This window comes from Leptodactylus fuscus, chromosome 2, assembly GCF_031893055.1.
Source record: "Leptodactylus fuscus isolate aLepFus1 chromosome 2, aLepFus1.hap2, whole genome shotgun sequence".
Classification (NCBI taxonomy): Eukaryota; Metazoa; Chordata; class Amphibia; order Anura; family Leptodactylidae; genus Leptodactylus; species Leptodactylus fuscus.
This window is the reverse complement of record NC_134266.1, coordinates 38,591,821-38,607,451: the sequence shown is the minus strand read 5'-3', so window position 1 is coordinate 38,607,451 and position 15,631 is coordinate 38,591,821. Positions and strand designations below refer to the sequence as shown.

At 40.6% G+C, this 15,631-nt stretch overlaps 1 protein-coding gene across 1 annotated transcript in view; it reads right to left on the bottom strand.

Moving 5' to 3' along the window:
* RTN4RL1 (reticulon 4 receptor like 1) overlaps positions 1-13,638 on the bottom strand; it is a 153,108-nt gene extending 139,470 nt beyond the window's left edge. The window contains exon 1 of the mRNA XM_075263625.1: positions 13,514-13,638. Within this exon, the coding sequence (XP_075119726.1) occupies positions 13,514-13,526 (13 nt within the window). The 5' untranslated portion in view covers positions 13,527-13,638. The remainder of the gene's footprint in view (positions 1-13,513) is intronic.
* Positions 13,639-15,631: the final 1,993 nt, after the last annotated feature.

The following is a 15,631-nucleotide window of genomic DNA, read 5'->3' as shown; positions in this document are numbered from 1 at the left end:
GAAATAGATGTATTACAGACCTCTAAACACAGCGACATCAGCTGCACCGGCATAGCGGAATTTCTCATCAGGAACAGGAAAACAGATTGTCCAATATCTGATCAGAAGGGGGAATGGGAGCCCAGTAAATGGAATGAGTGATGTCATCAGCTACGGTATTGAACTTATCCCCCAAGCAATTTTACTGACAACCTATTCTCAGGTTAGACCATCAATAGAAACCCTGAAAGGAAAAGCCTGCAGAACCTTCTATGCCATGAGAAGACAACTGTACCACCTCAAACCACCGGTGAGGGTCTGGCTGAAGAGGTTCGACACAGTCATCGCTCTGATCCTTCTCTATGGCAGCAAAATCTGGGGCCCAGCCACCTACCGAGACCAGCCAAAAAGGGACTCTAGCCCAACAGAGGCCTTCCACCTGGAGTTCTGCAAATACCTGCTCCACGTCCACCGCAGCACTTCCAACTTAGCATGCCGGGCGGAGCTAGGTAGGCTTCCCCTATGGCTCACCATACAGAAGAGGGCACTAGCATTCCAGGTGCACATTCAAAGCAGCAGCCGTGATTCCTACCACCACCAAGCATGGCTAAGCCCCAGAGCCCAGAACAAACCCAACACCCTCCAACCAACAGCCAACTGCCAAAACAGAACCACCAACAGGCAACGACCAGGGCCGAAATAAAGGTGACCATAGATGAAAACAAAGAGTAGTACATCGAAGTATGGAGACACAAAATAAATAACCCCAAGAAACTCAACGTGTACCAGTCACTGCAAAGGAACTACATAATGGCCACATACCTGGAGAAAATACCGCACCCCAAACATAGACAGACCCTGAGCCGATACAGACTGAACACCCACAACCTAGAGATGCAAACAGGGCGGCACAGGCAGTCGTACAAGCCACGGGAGAACAGACTGTGCCAGCACTGAGACCAAGGGGCCCTAGAAGACAAGGCCCATTTCCTACTACACTGCACCAAATACTCAGCAACGAGGGCCATCAACTTTGAAAGACTCTCTGCCCACATCCAAGACTTCACATCTTCAGACGAGAAGAGGAAACTCTACATCCTACTGGGAGAAGAGGAGTCCACTGTGGAGATCGCTGCCCAATACGTGTCCAGCTTCCTACGCAGCCGAAACACCTGGATGGTGCAGGACCTAGGTGTCAGATCCCCCAGGATCACATTCTGGTGGCCTATCATGAGCGTAGGTCATCAGTAAAAAAAAGAAAATAGAAAATTGTCTGGGGGCACTAAAATTCCTTGAAAGGGACTGTCTGGATTTTCTGAAAACTTATGAAGCATGAAATGGCGTGAAGTAGAAAAACAATGGCGCATGGCTCAATTCCAGAGACACATAAAGAAGATTTCTTTATATATTTCCAAGCTTTAATTTAATATGAGGCAAAGCAGAGCCAAGGGAAAGGAGATAAAGGGACGGGCTGCTGGGATATTTTTTTATTTTCTGTTTAGTGTTCTTATTAGATAGCCACAGCTGTAACACTCTCTTGTCGCCACCATTGATCGTTCTTACATCTATAGCGCCAATTCTGACACAACCCTTCTTAATCTTAGGATAAAATAACAGAAATGAACCAAACAATCCAATGGACTTTTATGGGTCAGTAGAATCCATTAGTGTTTAGAGTCTTTACTACCATTTAATGTGCTGGTCGTTGGAGGTAACCGCTTGGTTTGTTGCGATCAATTATTACATTCATTGGACGGGTGATTATTGTGAGACTTTCCTTTCCTGATTAAAAGTATTGGATTATCATTTTTGAGCACAATGTTGTATCTATGGTCAACGTTACGGGATCAATGTGAACCAGTCACAAATTGATTCGCAAAGCAGATATATGAGACATGAAGGAGCTAAGTGGTATTTTTCTGTACTCTAAAACTCCACTTGACAACATCTAAGCTACAAACAGAATTGGAACTAACGTTGGTAAACACCTTGTTCTTGTAATTGGAAAGGACAGTTTAATTCAAGATATCATCAGATGAGCGGCAATTCAGACAAGATAAAGCGATCTTTCATTAGACCACTAGAGCTATAAACAATCCTTTGCATGTTTACTTCTAAACCACTTACTCCGAGCCCTCCCCGTCTGCCATTCCCCAAATCTTTCCCCCCAGGTCTCTTATCCTGTCTGGGTTATGTAACGTGCCTTATTTCCTCATGTCAGTCCGTCCTCATTACATCCCATTTCTTGTATAATCACAGGTCTTCTGTATTTGTTCCCGGGTTATTGGATTTTCTATTGTTACCAAATCCACAACACACTCAAGCCATACGGAATATAAGACGTCTGTTAAGTTGGGAAACAACAAGAAAATGTCCAAATTGGATTTTCCTAAGTGGTCATTTAGTTCTTGTTAAATCTTATTTCCTAACACTTTCCCTTTTCTCCCATTTATTCACATTTATCTTTCTTCTATTTTCTCACTATTGTTACTGTTTGCTTTTTACGTATCCTATTCTCATTCCATTCAGCTAGGTTATTCTGTTTTTTTTTTATCTTATCTTCTTTCCCGTTTATACATTTCTCTTTCACCTACCTTAATCTCTGGGTGGGATGCAGAAAAATGAACCATACAAGCTAATGGATTTTATGGGTCAGCACAGAACCCAGATAACAGAGCTTTCCAGATAAAATGCACTGCTGAAACATAAAATGTTGGTAGGGGTATTCCTATTATATTTTGTAACGTCAGGATCAATGCTACAAAAATCACCCATTTGTGATGACCGCAATGTTATCAAGTATGGATACCCTGTGACGGATTTTTAGTAACACTGTATCGTCATACCGGCCATTTGGCCGTTCCACTTTTTAATGCAGTTTTCTGTGGTTGCCTCAAAGAGGTTAGACAGGAAACTGCCAATAGTAAGCAATCAGATCAGAGATGTCTTTGTCTAACCGGATATCTGGACTCTTTTGGATACCATTTGCAGGCACCTATTTTGGACTATGCACTTACTATTTGATATATTCCATCCATTTCTGGTAAAAGTCCCTATAATTTAATAGATATCAGGACAGAGCTAAAATCCATAGAATATGGCACTTTCTTGAACGGAATCGGGTAAGATGGGGTTCACCTATATCAACTGCATCCAGCCAGTTATCTTAAACCCAAGTATAACACCAATGATGACAATTTGGCTACCCAGGACTCTATCCATAGCCTCAAATACAGCAGACTTGTCAACAAGCCAAATCTAAGAACAAAAAGCTACAGTCAACATTTGTCAGTATGTGAAGTTGGTCTTGGTAACGTCTCAACTTTACAGTATGTAGAACCATCATCTTTGGGTCCCTAATTTTCTTAATTTTCAGAAACTACAGTATTTACAATGCAAACAAAACATCTTTAGTGGTCATTTACATAGATGATGTATACAATGCATTTCCTTAGTATAGTTCAATATCCAGTTTTATTTCCTTGTTCAATTGACTTTGTAAGTATATATGGTGTGACATATATGGCATAATGGGGGCAACATGGTGGCTCAGTGGTTAGCAGTGTTGCCTTGCAATACTAAAGCCCCGGGTCCAAGGACAGCAGTTTGTATGGTTGCCCTGTGTTTGGATGGGTATTGCAGTCTTGCCATGCTCCTAAGACATACTGATAGGGAATTTACTAATCCTAAAGTTTATAGGATCTTAGGAAGATGTCGCATGATGTTGAGATAGGTGATAGCGAAAGACACCATTTAGGAAAGTGCCATGCTTCGGTGGGCTATAGATATGATTTAGGATCTTGATTTTTGGAATGGCAGATATGGATTCAGAGGATCATTTGGGGACAGCTACATCTCTCTCTATAAATAAATGATTATATCAGCATTTAACAAGATGACATCATAACTCACGACTCATAAGTATTAGGATACATCTTGTTATACTATTAATAACCCTTCCTTCTGTCTCTCCTTGTTTTGTAGCACTCAGCGCCAGAGTCTCCTTGCTTCTCGACACATTTCTTGTAAGTAGACCTCTGGTCAGACAATATAGGGAGTCCTTGCTGCTCCTCAAGCAAAATTCTCTCCAGCCCTCCCTTCCGCCCACACCATTTACTGGGAACCATTAAACCCAGAGGAGAGACAGTGTGGCGAGAGAGTGCAGCCTAGCCCTGATCTAACTCTCACTAAATAATTCAGAGCTTGCATTAACTTATAAATGAGTGTGTTTGACTGATTCTGTGGTTGATGTACAGATAAATTCTAATGAAAGACAGCTACAAGATATTAAATAATTCATTACACTGCCACTTAACAAAGCTCGGGCTGGCACTCGCTGCTTAACAAGATACAACTTTAAGACTCCCAATTTGCCCAGAGGCTTCAAGTTGGTTTTTACCAATCAGTCTAAACTTTTTTTGCCAACCACCCCTGCCTTACCCATCCGTCCCTTAAAATAAATGAGCTTATTATTTTATTAACATATGTCAGAGAAGAAAGTACAAGCAGATGAATGTGTTATACATATCGTATGGCTTTCTGTCTAGGGAGAGATAACGTAACAAGACCTGAATGCTCCATACAGGCAAACCATTAACCAGCAGGACCTTGGAACTATATTGTTCCAAGGCCAGTCTTCATATGCAAGGAAAATCAGACATGTGACTAAGGAAATCTATGGATAGCCAGCACTTTGCCTGCAGCCACTAATGTCATGCAAATTAACATTTAATGTTCCAGTACTGTCAATCTGCATAGATTTGCAAACTGAAATCTATAGTAAAGTGCTAACCTGTTTATCTTGCCTTGTTCCTAGCAACGCTCACCATACATTTAAGTACTCGAGACACAAGGGATTGGAAAAAAAAAACATGCAAGTAACCAGGATTAGGCAACTTAGTCTTTAGAGCAACCATTTAATGATTATCTCTCATGTGAGAACGGACGAGGTACAAAAATATTCAATGAACCCTCCATGAGATGACCATCCGGAATTGAATCAGGAAGTTGTCTTCTAAAGAGGTGGCCTTCACAAAGACAATGTCCAGTGTGTATAGTACTGTAGATGGTAGAACTGAATAGCAATATGGATAAGGCTATAGTTCACATTTGGAGGCTCTGTCGCAGATATCCTCCAAAAAAAACAGGATGCTGCACTATTGTTTCTAAAATAGCAATGGACGCCACAAAAGATATCAGATGGGGGCAACATGGTGGCTCAGTGGTTAGCACTGCAGCCTTGCAGCGCTGGAGTCCTGGGTTCGAATCCTGCCAGGAACAACATCTGCAAGGAGTTTGTATGTTCTCCCCGTGTTTGCGTGGATTTCCTCCCATTCTACAAAGACATACTAATAGGGAAATAAATGTACATTGTGATCCCTATATGGGGCTCGCAATCTACATAAAAATATATATAAATATATATATCAGATGGACCACATTATAGTCAATAGGGACCATCAAGCTCCACTGTTATCCAGATCTGTCCCCGATTTAGTTCACATTTATCTGTTCCTCTACCTAGACAGAAAAACAGACAATTTGACACAGATGTAAATCTAACCTAAGGGATGATCTTCGAAAAGTGGTGGAATTATGAGAGGTTTCACTGTATTATACTTCTATATTTTATACTATAGGTAGATAGATAGATAGATAGATAGATAGATAGATAGATGATAGATAGGAGATAGATAGATAGATAGATAGATAGATAGATAGATAGATAGATAGATAGATTTAAACAATATCATATTGAATAAACTGATAGAAAGGTAATATAATATAATACAATATACTAATATAGACAGCCAGATGTGAATAAGATAAATGACATATACCCGCAGCTTATATCCAAATAATGTTAAGCCATGAATAAGGAGACAACAGACATTTCAAATAACGTCTTACATTATTGTATTTGCCATCCATCTATTATATTACTATGGCTCCATAAGTCATCTAGAGTACGTAATGACATAACATGCATCAAACCAAGTGCCACTGTCTAGTAATATAAAGTAAAATATATAAGTGAGTTGAATCTTTAGTCTGATATACAATGTATATCTATAAAGATGACATTAATAATTTCATTAAATAGCTCTTTTCATAAGAGGAGTAAATACAGATGTGATAAGCGGTTACATTTGTGGTTTTACGGACCAGGGAATTTCCTATTACAAAGCCGTATTGGTCACCTATAAAATAATGTAGACTGTAATGCTGAAATAGGGATCCATATTTTATTCTCCATTGTCTTATATACAGCAAATACTAAACTGTGCTAGGAAATAATCCATTGGAGGTGAATATTTGTAACCTGTCTACAATACAAGTGATAAATATATGATCATAGGGTTCCAATTGCTGAGACCCCCAATGGACATAGCAAAGGGGGTACCTGAGTGAAAGGAGTGTTAGTGTATAGGCATTCACTTCTATCGGACTGGACTGATGGAGATGAGCACTACCAGTCTATTCCTCACGACTGGTGGGGGTGCCAGCGATCAGACCACCCACAGTCATGTGTTTATCACCTATTAGATGGATCAGTGTAAATATTGTTCATGGACGACCCCTTTTAATATATGGCAGTGACAGTAATGACAATTTGGCATGGTAATAATACAATACCCCTGAGTATCTAAGTTATAAGATAAGACTATACAAGAATGCTACTACACTACTACCCCACTACTTCAGCAGGCAAAATTCAGGTTGGACTATGGATACAATATGCATCGCATTACATATATCTGTAGTTTAGTTGCACTTTTGTTCCATGCTTACTACTGACCTGTCAAAAAATTGACAAATGTTATCCTTTTGATCATATGCCTAGTCCATTTCCTTTATCAATTTCACATATGAATAGACTTAGTTATATGGGAGGGGGAAGTGTAGGAGAAGAAATCACTGCAATAGCATAAGCACCTTGGTGGATACCTTAAAAAGCAGTAGTTAATGTTCTGCATAAAAATATGGCATCGTATATTACGCGTTTGTTAAGACTGAAAGCCTTTAAAGAATCAATGTTCCCATTAATGGAGGCCTCCAAGGGTTCACTTTTCTGGCTGTTTTATGTCCTTGAACACTGTTCAAGGACAAGGAGAAGGAAAGCATCAAACTGAGAGTGGAGATCTCTGATGGTTAGCACAGTAGGCTTGAAGTCTTCTTGTAAGGGATGAAGACAATAAGGCTCAAGGTATCTGCACCGAGCTGCGGGACCACAAGGGCAACTTGTAGCAAGTAAATGAACCCTTATGGTTAAACTTCACCCTATTACTGTTGTTTCCTCATCTTCGGGTAGAATTATTTTCCAGTAACCTGTCACCTTGACACCAAGGCAAAGGGGAATGACCTGCTGAATTCTGCTGGGTATTGAGGCAGCAAATATATAGTATAAATGAGAATTCCCAGGGGTAAATGTCCATATGATGCTACAGCTGTAGCTGTTCTTGACAAGATGAGCGTGAGAAGTACCTCCTTGGGGGTATTGTGGCTCTCCTAGCACGAATGCATGCACTGAAATGCTTGCTTCAACAAAGTTATGGAGCGTATCATTTTTGGGAAGCACATACTTCATTTTAACATAAACCCATCCTACTGAGCACAGCCATATTGAGAGTAAGCGGCGCATGAAGTCTGTTAACACTATCACTGCCTACATGTACAACCATGGCTGCGCTGCTGGTCAACTTGGGGTTAATTTAGTGTATTTTTTTACACAAACCAGGTCTGACTGAGTTTTCCTCAGGAGATGGTTTGGAAAAATCTCTTCAGACGTTTTCTTCATACCCACTTCCCGGTTCTTTCCTTCAAAGAAGCTGCGTGTCTCTCACACCTTTAATAACCTGCTGATGTGATCCATGCTAATCTGTAATGTCCCTGCTCCCGTAGGGAATTACATCACCATCTGTTTTCTTCTATTTGACTTTTTTATGCAAGGATAATGTGTTTATCTACAGCCTGGCCGGCCCGCCCAATTGTGACCAACTGCCACCCCAACATCGTCACCATCACAACAACCCAGTGCCAGCTGTTAGGCGTCCTGGAGTTATGTGCGAGGCATCGCCAGGCTTCCCAGGACACTGACATAAAAGAAGCTTATCATTCAGACAATATAACCCTAAACTCCTTATGAATTATTGAGTAGTCTGCAAGACACCACAACATTCCTGCATTGTATGCAGGTACAGATTTCAATAACTAGCTTGGAATAATAGAACCGACGCGTTTTATGTCTGTGTACACATCAGAAGTACTGTAGGTTTCACAAACAGGTGGTTACACAAATAGACATATATGTTAATACAAGTGCTGCAATTGAGATATAGGCTCCACTACTGGCACTCTGGGATCTCTCGAATGGTTAATAGTAGTAATAGTTGACATCTTAAGTTTTTTGCTACAGAACCTTAAAGGAGCCCAAACATTTACTGTGCAGCCAAATACATCTTTAGAAAAGTGAATTGGTAATATAATATATGTGCTTGACTATCCACTGGACTGGGCTAGTGGCTAGATTGGTGGGACCCACTTCGATCACAAAAACAAGGATCCCAAGTCTCTCCTGTTTGCAAGAAGAATTGGTCGCCCATGTGTACTGCCATCCCATTCATGTCTAGGGACTACTGAAAAGAAGCTAGGTACCGTTCTTGGCCATCTCCAAGAGTCTAAAAAAACTGAATGGAGCCGCAGCGCCCATGTGTAACTACAGACTCAGGATCCCAACTGTTGGACCCCCACAGATCTAACAATCCGCCAAGCACTTGGATAGGGTATAACTTCTTATTACTACAATACCCCTTTAAGCAGCGATTTCTGATTGTTCCTCAATCAGATTATTAAGAAGTCCTGAAAAATGTCTACCCCATAACCCCGACTTTATACGTCAGTTCTCCAGCGCTTGGAACCTGCGGTATCCTTTAGATCCTGTAAATGTTCTTGAACTATATCAGCCAATCTTTACATTTAGAGTCTGTCTTCTTTACATGTAAAGCTTGTGTAAGTAAAGGCAGATTAACAATGGTCAAGGTAAAACTGTATGGAGATCATAAGCATAGAACAGATCGGAAGCAGCTGAAAAATACATCATTTACGCAAGCCGGGAGCAAAGGTGGCACCTACTATTATAAGGAGAAAAGAATATTGACAGCATAAGGGGTAGTGAACAGTCAACCCATCCGATGAGCCCACTGTATCCAAAATATACTGTCCTTATCTGATATTCAGTGAGTGCTATCTCCAGAATGTAACCAGTAGTTTGATGTTGTTTGAATATGTTACTTACTATCTATCTATCTATCTATCTATCTATCTATCTATCTATCTATCTATCTATGAACCTATTAAGTATCAATAATCCTACGCAGAGAGAGTCCATCTGTAACCCTATTCATATCTGACTACATAGGCATCCTAGACAAGGACAGAACCTTATAATGACACCCCCTGCTGTTCTGCATGGATGATGAGAAGCCAACCCGTCCACTAGAGCTGAGCCTCTCAATGATCTGAATGATCCCGCACTTTGAAAACAGCAGGAAGGTGTTAATTATCCCCGTCCGGCCTCTTCACTGTCACCCTGGGCTCCCCATCCCTCAGAACTTCAGACATCTCTGGCACACGGAGGGTTAATCCCAACACACAGTAAGCAAGAGTTTGTACTGTAAAGTGCTGCCGGGGCCACAGGGGCCACACAATCCATTCCTTTCTGGATCAAGAGATGTGAAGATATTTCTGAGCTACATGAATTATTCAGCATTAGGACAGCTCGATTCAGGCTATGCTGTAAAGTAAGCACAATACATATGACGTGTGATGTCTGGATAATAAGTGACACTGGTGTCTACAGTATCTACATCTATGTGGGTGATATGTGCACAGCTACACGTGTGTATATAACATGTTATACATGAGGGTAGAGAAAGGCTTTGTGACACCTATGTACAATGTGGATAAGTATTGTCATTAGAACTTATTAGGCACATACAACACTGGCACCTATAGCACTTGTATCTACAGTATGTGTGATGTCTGGACAATATGTGACAGTGGCAGATATAACACTTATATGTATGAGCATAACATAAACACTGTCACCTATAGCACCGATATTTGGATAATATGTGACACAGGAAGCTATAACACCAAGTGAGACCTGTGCACATCAATATACTGTATGTGTGGGTTGTATAATATGTTAGGACATATATACTATTTACACATATTAGTGGTAAATGTATAATATCTATGCCTGGCACCAGTGCCACATGTGTAGTATGCAGATAGGACTGTTGTCTTTAGAACACTGGCACCTATAGAAAAGCTATAACACTGGCATCTAGAGCACTTATATGTATCCACTGTTTCTTACACCTATGTGTGACATGTGTATACAATGTATCAGTCATATAGTACTTATAGTATTTATGTGTAATACGCGTACAACAGTGTTACCTATAGCACAGACAGGTGTGTACATAATATATAACACTAGTACCTATAGCACTGACACACTGACAGGTATGTACATAATATATCAGACTATTACCTATAGCACTGACAGGTGTGTACATTATATATAACACTATTACCTATAGCACTAACAGGTGTGTACATTATATATAACACTATTACCTATAGCACTGACAGGTATGTACATAATATATAACACTATTACCTATAGCACTGACACGTGTGTACATTATATATAACACTATTACCTATAGCACTGACAGGTATGTACATTATATATAACACTATTACCTATAGCACTGACAGGTATGTACATAATATATAACACTATTACCTATAGCACTGACACGTGTGTACATTATATATAACACTATTACCTATAGCACTGACAGGTATGTACATTATATATAACACTAGTACCTATAGCACTGACAGGTGTGTACATTATATATAACACTATTACCTATAGCACTGACAGGTGTGTACATAATATATAACACTATTACCTATAGCACTGACATGTGTGTACATTATATATAACACTATTACCTATAGCACTGACAGGTATGTACATAATATATAACACTATTACCTATAGCACAGACAGGTGTGTACATAATATATAACACTATTACCTATAGCACTGACAGGTATGTACATTATATATAACACTATTACCTATAGCACTGACAGGTATGTACATAATATATAACACTATTACCTATAGCACTGACATGTGTGTACATTATATATAACACTATTACCTATAGCACTGACAGGTGTGTACATAATATATAACACTATTACCTATAGCACTGACAGGTGTGTATATAATATATAACACTATTACCTATAGCACAGACAGGTGTGTATATAATATATAACACTATTACCTATAGCACTCACAGATATGTACATTATATATAACACTATTATCTATAGCACTGACACGTGTGTACATTATATATAACACTATTAACTATATCACTGACAGGTGTGTATTATGTGTGCATAAGATATAACACTATTACCTATAGCATTGATGGGCGAGTATGATATATGCACAATATATAACACCGTTACCTATAACACACATAGGTGTGCATATTGTATACATAATATATAACACCGGTAACTACAGCATTTGTATGTGTGAATCATATGTACATAATATAGAGCACAGTTACCTATAGCACTTATAGTTGGTAATGATGTGTATATAATATATCACACAGTTATCTATAGCACTTAGAGGTGTGAATGATGTGTACATAACATATGACACTAACATATAGCACTGATAGGTGTCTATGATGTTTACATAACATATAACACTTTTACCTATAACCGTTATAGGTGTAAATATGTATATTATATAAAACACAGTTACTTATTGCACTTATAGATGTAAATAATGTGTACATAGTATATTAAATGGTTACCTATAGCACTTATAGGTGTGATGATTTGTACAAAATGTATGACTCTTACATATAGCACTGATAAGTGTCTATGATGTGTAAATAATATACCAGTTACATAATATTCTGTATTACATTGTTACCTATAGCATGTATAAGTGTCCATGATATGTACACAGTTTTACCGACAGCACTCATAGTTGTGTATATGTACATATATTACACTAGTATCTACAGCACTCATAGATGTGTATGATATGTACATATATTACACTAGTATCTACAACACTGCTAGGTGAGTATAATATGTGCATATATTACACTAGCATCTATAGCACAGCTAGTGTGTGTAAATGTACATATATTACCCTAGTATCTACAGCATTCATAAATGTGTATGATATGTACATATATTGCACTAGTATTTACAGCCCTGTTAGGAGTGTATATGTACATATATTACAATAGTATCTATAGCACTGCTAGGTGTGTATATGTACATATATTGCACTAGTATCTACAGCATTGCTAGGTGAGTATATGTACATATATTACAACAGTGTCTACAGCATTTCTAGGTGAGTATATGTATCTACAGCACTCATAGAAAGGTATGATATGTGCATATACTACACTATACTATACTAGTATATACAGCATTACTAGGTGTGTATATGTACAAATATGATATTAGTATCTATAGCATCTTCTAAGTGTGTATGATGTGTACATATATTTTACTAGTATTTACAGCATTTCTAGGTATGAATGATATGTACATATATTACGTTAGTATATACAGCATTGTTAGGTGTGTGTTTGTACATATATTACATTAGTATATACAGCATTGCTAGGTGTGTATATGTACATATATTACCCTAGTACATACAGCACTGCTAAGTGTGTATGATGTGTACATATATTTTACTAGTATTTACAGCATTTCTAGGTATGAATGATATGTACATATATTACGTTAGTATATACAGCATTGTTAGGTGTGTGTTTGTACATATATTACATTAGTATATACAGCATTGCTAGGTGTGTATATGTACATATATTACCCTAGTACATACAGCACTGCTAAGTGTGTATGATGTGTACATATATTTTACTAGTATTTACACTATTGCTAGGTATGAATGATATGTGAATATATTACACTAGTGTATACAGCACTGGTAAGTGTGTATGATGTGTACATATATTACATTAGTATATACAGCATTGCTAGGTATGAATATGTACATATATTATCCTAGTATATACAGCATTGCTAGGTGTATATATTACACTAGTATATACAGCACTGCTAGGTGTATATGTGCATATATTAGACTAGTATATACAGCACCGCTAGTATATATTATTCTAGTATCTATAGCACTGCTAGGTGTGTATGTGCATATATTGCACTGCTAGTTGTGTATATGTGCATATATTACACTAGTATCTGTCCTGTATGCCCACTGGTAGTGCCAGCACTTGTGGTCCCTAGAGCTCTTGTGCCTATGTGCCATGTGTATGATGTGTATACCTGGTGGCACTGCCAGCACCAAATACACAGCTGAAAAGTAAAGTAGAAGTGTGGCCTGAGCCCCGTGCTCCTCCTCCAGGGGTCCTACCTGTGCGCTGCATGGTGCCACCTGTGCGCGTCTGTCTGAGGGGCTCTCGGGCTCCTGCGGCTCCCCTGTAACACAGCAGCTTAATCCGAGAGGCGAGAGCCGGAGCTTCCCCGCCAGGTGTTCCCGCTACTTAGTGTCCCGCCTAAGAGACGATGAATGATCCGGGGAGCCTGTGCCAGTCCTGAGGGTAGAGGAGCCTCCTGCGAGGTGCCGCCGCCGCTGCTGTGTCCTCTGTGTCTGCCCCCGGAGCAGCGCGGGCTCTACCGCCGACTAGCTTAGTCCTTCTCCTTCTCCCAGTTTTGTCTCTCCTCTGGGTATTTAGGGGGGGAAGACGCCCCCTTTTTTGGCTGAGAACTGTTCACACCTCTCCACCCCCTTAGTGTTGGGGGAAAAGAGTCTAAGGAGAGTCATGGAGCCCCTTGTCACCAGTAACTGTGCCAGGGCTAAGAGACTGCCAGAGATGACAAGAGACAGAGCTGCTGCTCAGTGTGTGGAGTGGATGTGTCTGAGCTCCAGCCTTCCTCACTCCCTCTCCACTCCTCCTCCTCCTCTTCCTCCTCCTTGTCTTCACCTTTCTCCCTTTATCTCCTCATACCTGGCTGTCTCTCTGGCAGTGTGGCACTCTAGCACTCTGTCCTTCAGCCACTCTGTATACCTGGCTGTCTCTGTAGGACTCTGGCTTTGTATACCTGACAGTCTCTAGGTCTCTGTGCACCTGGGCAGTCTCTATAGGACTATTGCCTACCTGGCACTGTTGCCCTGCAGCTCTGTGTACCTGGCAGTCTCTGGCACTAGTGCACTCTATCTCTTCTTCCCCTGCTGTTTGTCCTCCTCTCCTCTCTCCCCCTCTCTCTTGCTCCTGTCTTCCTCTCCTCTCTCTCATAAAACGCCTCCCATATAAAATTTATGAAAGCGCTTTTTGCTTGCAGAGTTCAAAAATACCATCTTATTCCCAGAGCAGGCTGCTCTCAGCTGCCATGTGATGTTGCTGCTGCCTCTTAAGGTGTTTTTCTCTCTCTCTCTTCCCCCTGCCGCTTTGTTACTGAGAGTTTCAGTCAAGCGAATCTGTGCCTGCTCCTATTGGAGAGAGGAGGATGCCAAACTGAATGCAGGTACCTGCCCTTCCCATGGCATGACAGGCTGTGCCAGGCACCCATGTGCCTCCCCGCATGATGCCCCAGGCCCTCTTCTCACTCAGCAGCAGCAACTTCTCCAGCCCTGACGTGAGAGCTGAAGCCAGCCAGCAGTCTCCCTCATGCTCTTTAATAGGATAGAAAATGCGAAAAGGCCAATGCCCCCTCCTCCTGCCTCCCCCTGATGCTGCTCCATGGCTCAACTTATCTCCCTCACTGCTCCGCACCCCTCACCTCCATGTGAGAGACAATGGGTACAGATTTAACCAGGTTAAGCACGAGGACACCGGCGCGGCCCAAGAGGCATTTTTTTTCTCTTTGTGTTGCATAAATCTATTTCTAGTATGTATTTCGCCTGAGTTCTGTTATGTGGCAGCTTGTTAAAAGAATGAATGATTTTCTCCTGCTTTGAAGACCATACCAGCTACAAGAAGAGACAGAATTCTTAATAGGATCCCATGTTAGCGGGAGTATATGGAAACGCAAAGGGTTAAATGGTCTACCAATCTGCAATAACCTTTACATTGGCGTTTAAAATAAAGTTACCCGTACAAATTGATAAAAAGTGGGTGGCTAGCGGGCCTGTATTAGGGTCACAGAGCCAAAGAACGCTGAAAACCGGGCTAAGGTCACACAGGCATAGTCATACTATAAATGCCCAAGTGTGACTGAGCTCCGATACTCCAGTATTTCCCGATAACCGCCGCTAGGCTTTCAGTTAAGTTCACTGCCCTTGACCTTCCCCTTAATACCCTGGCCAAAGTATAGAGGCTTCTTGGTGACCCCTCTAACACTAGCACCTAGTTCCTATGCCCTGCCAATACTGCCCAGCTTATAGGCATAACATGAAGCTACTGGGCCAAAAGCAAAGTCTGTACAAGGTCCCCCAAGGATAATGTATCATCTAAAGCAGGGGTCTCCAACCATCAGACCAGGACCGGGCGTTGGGGGGGGGGGGGGGGGGGGTTTGCTGGTCCATGGGGTG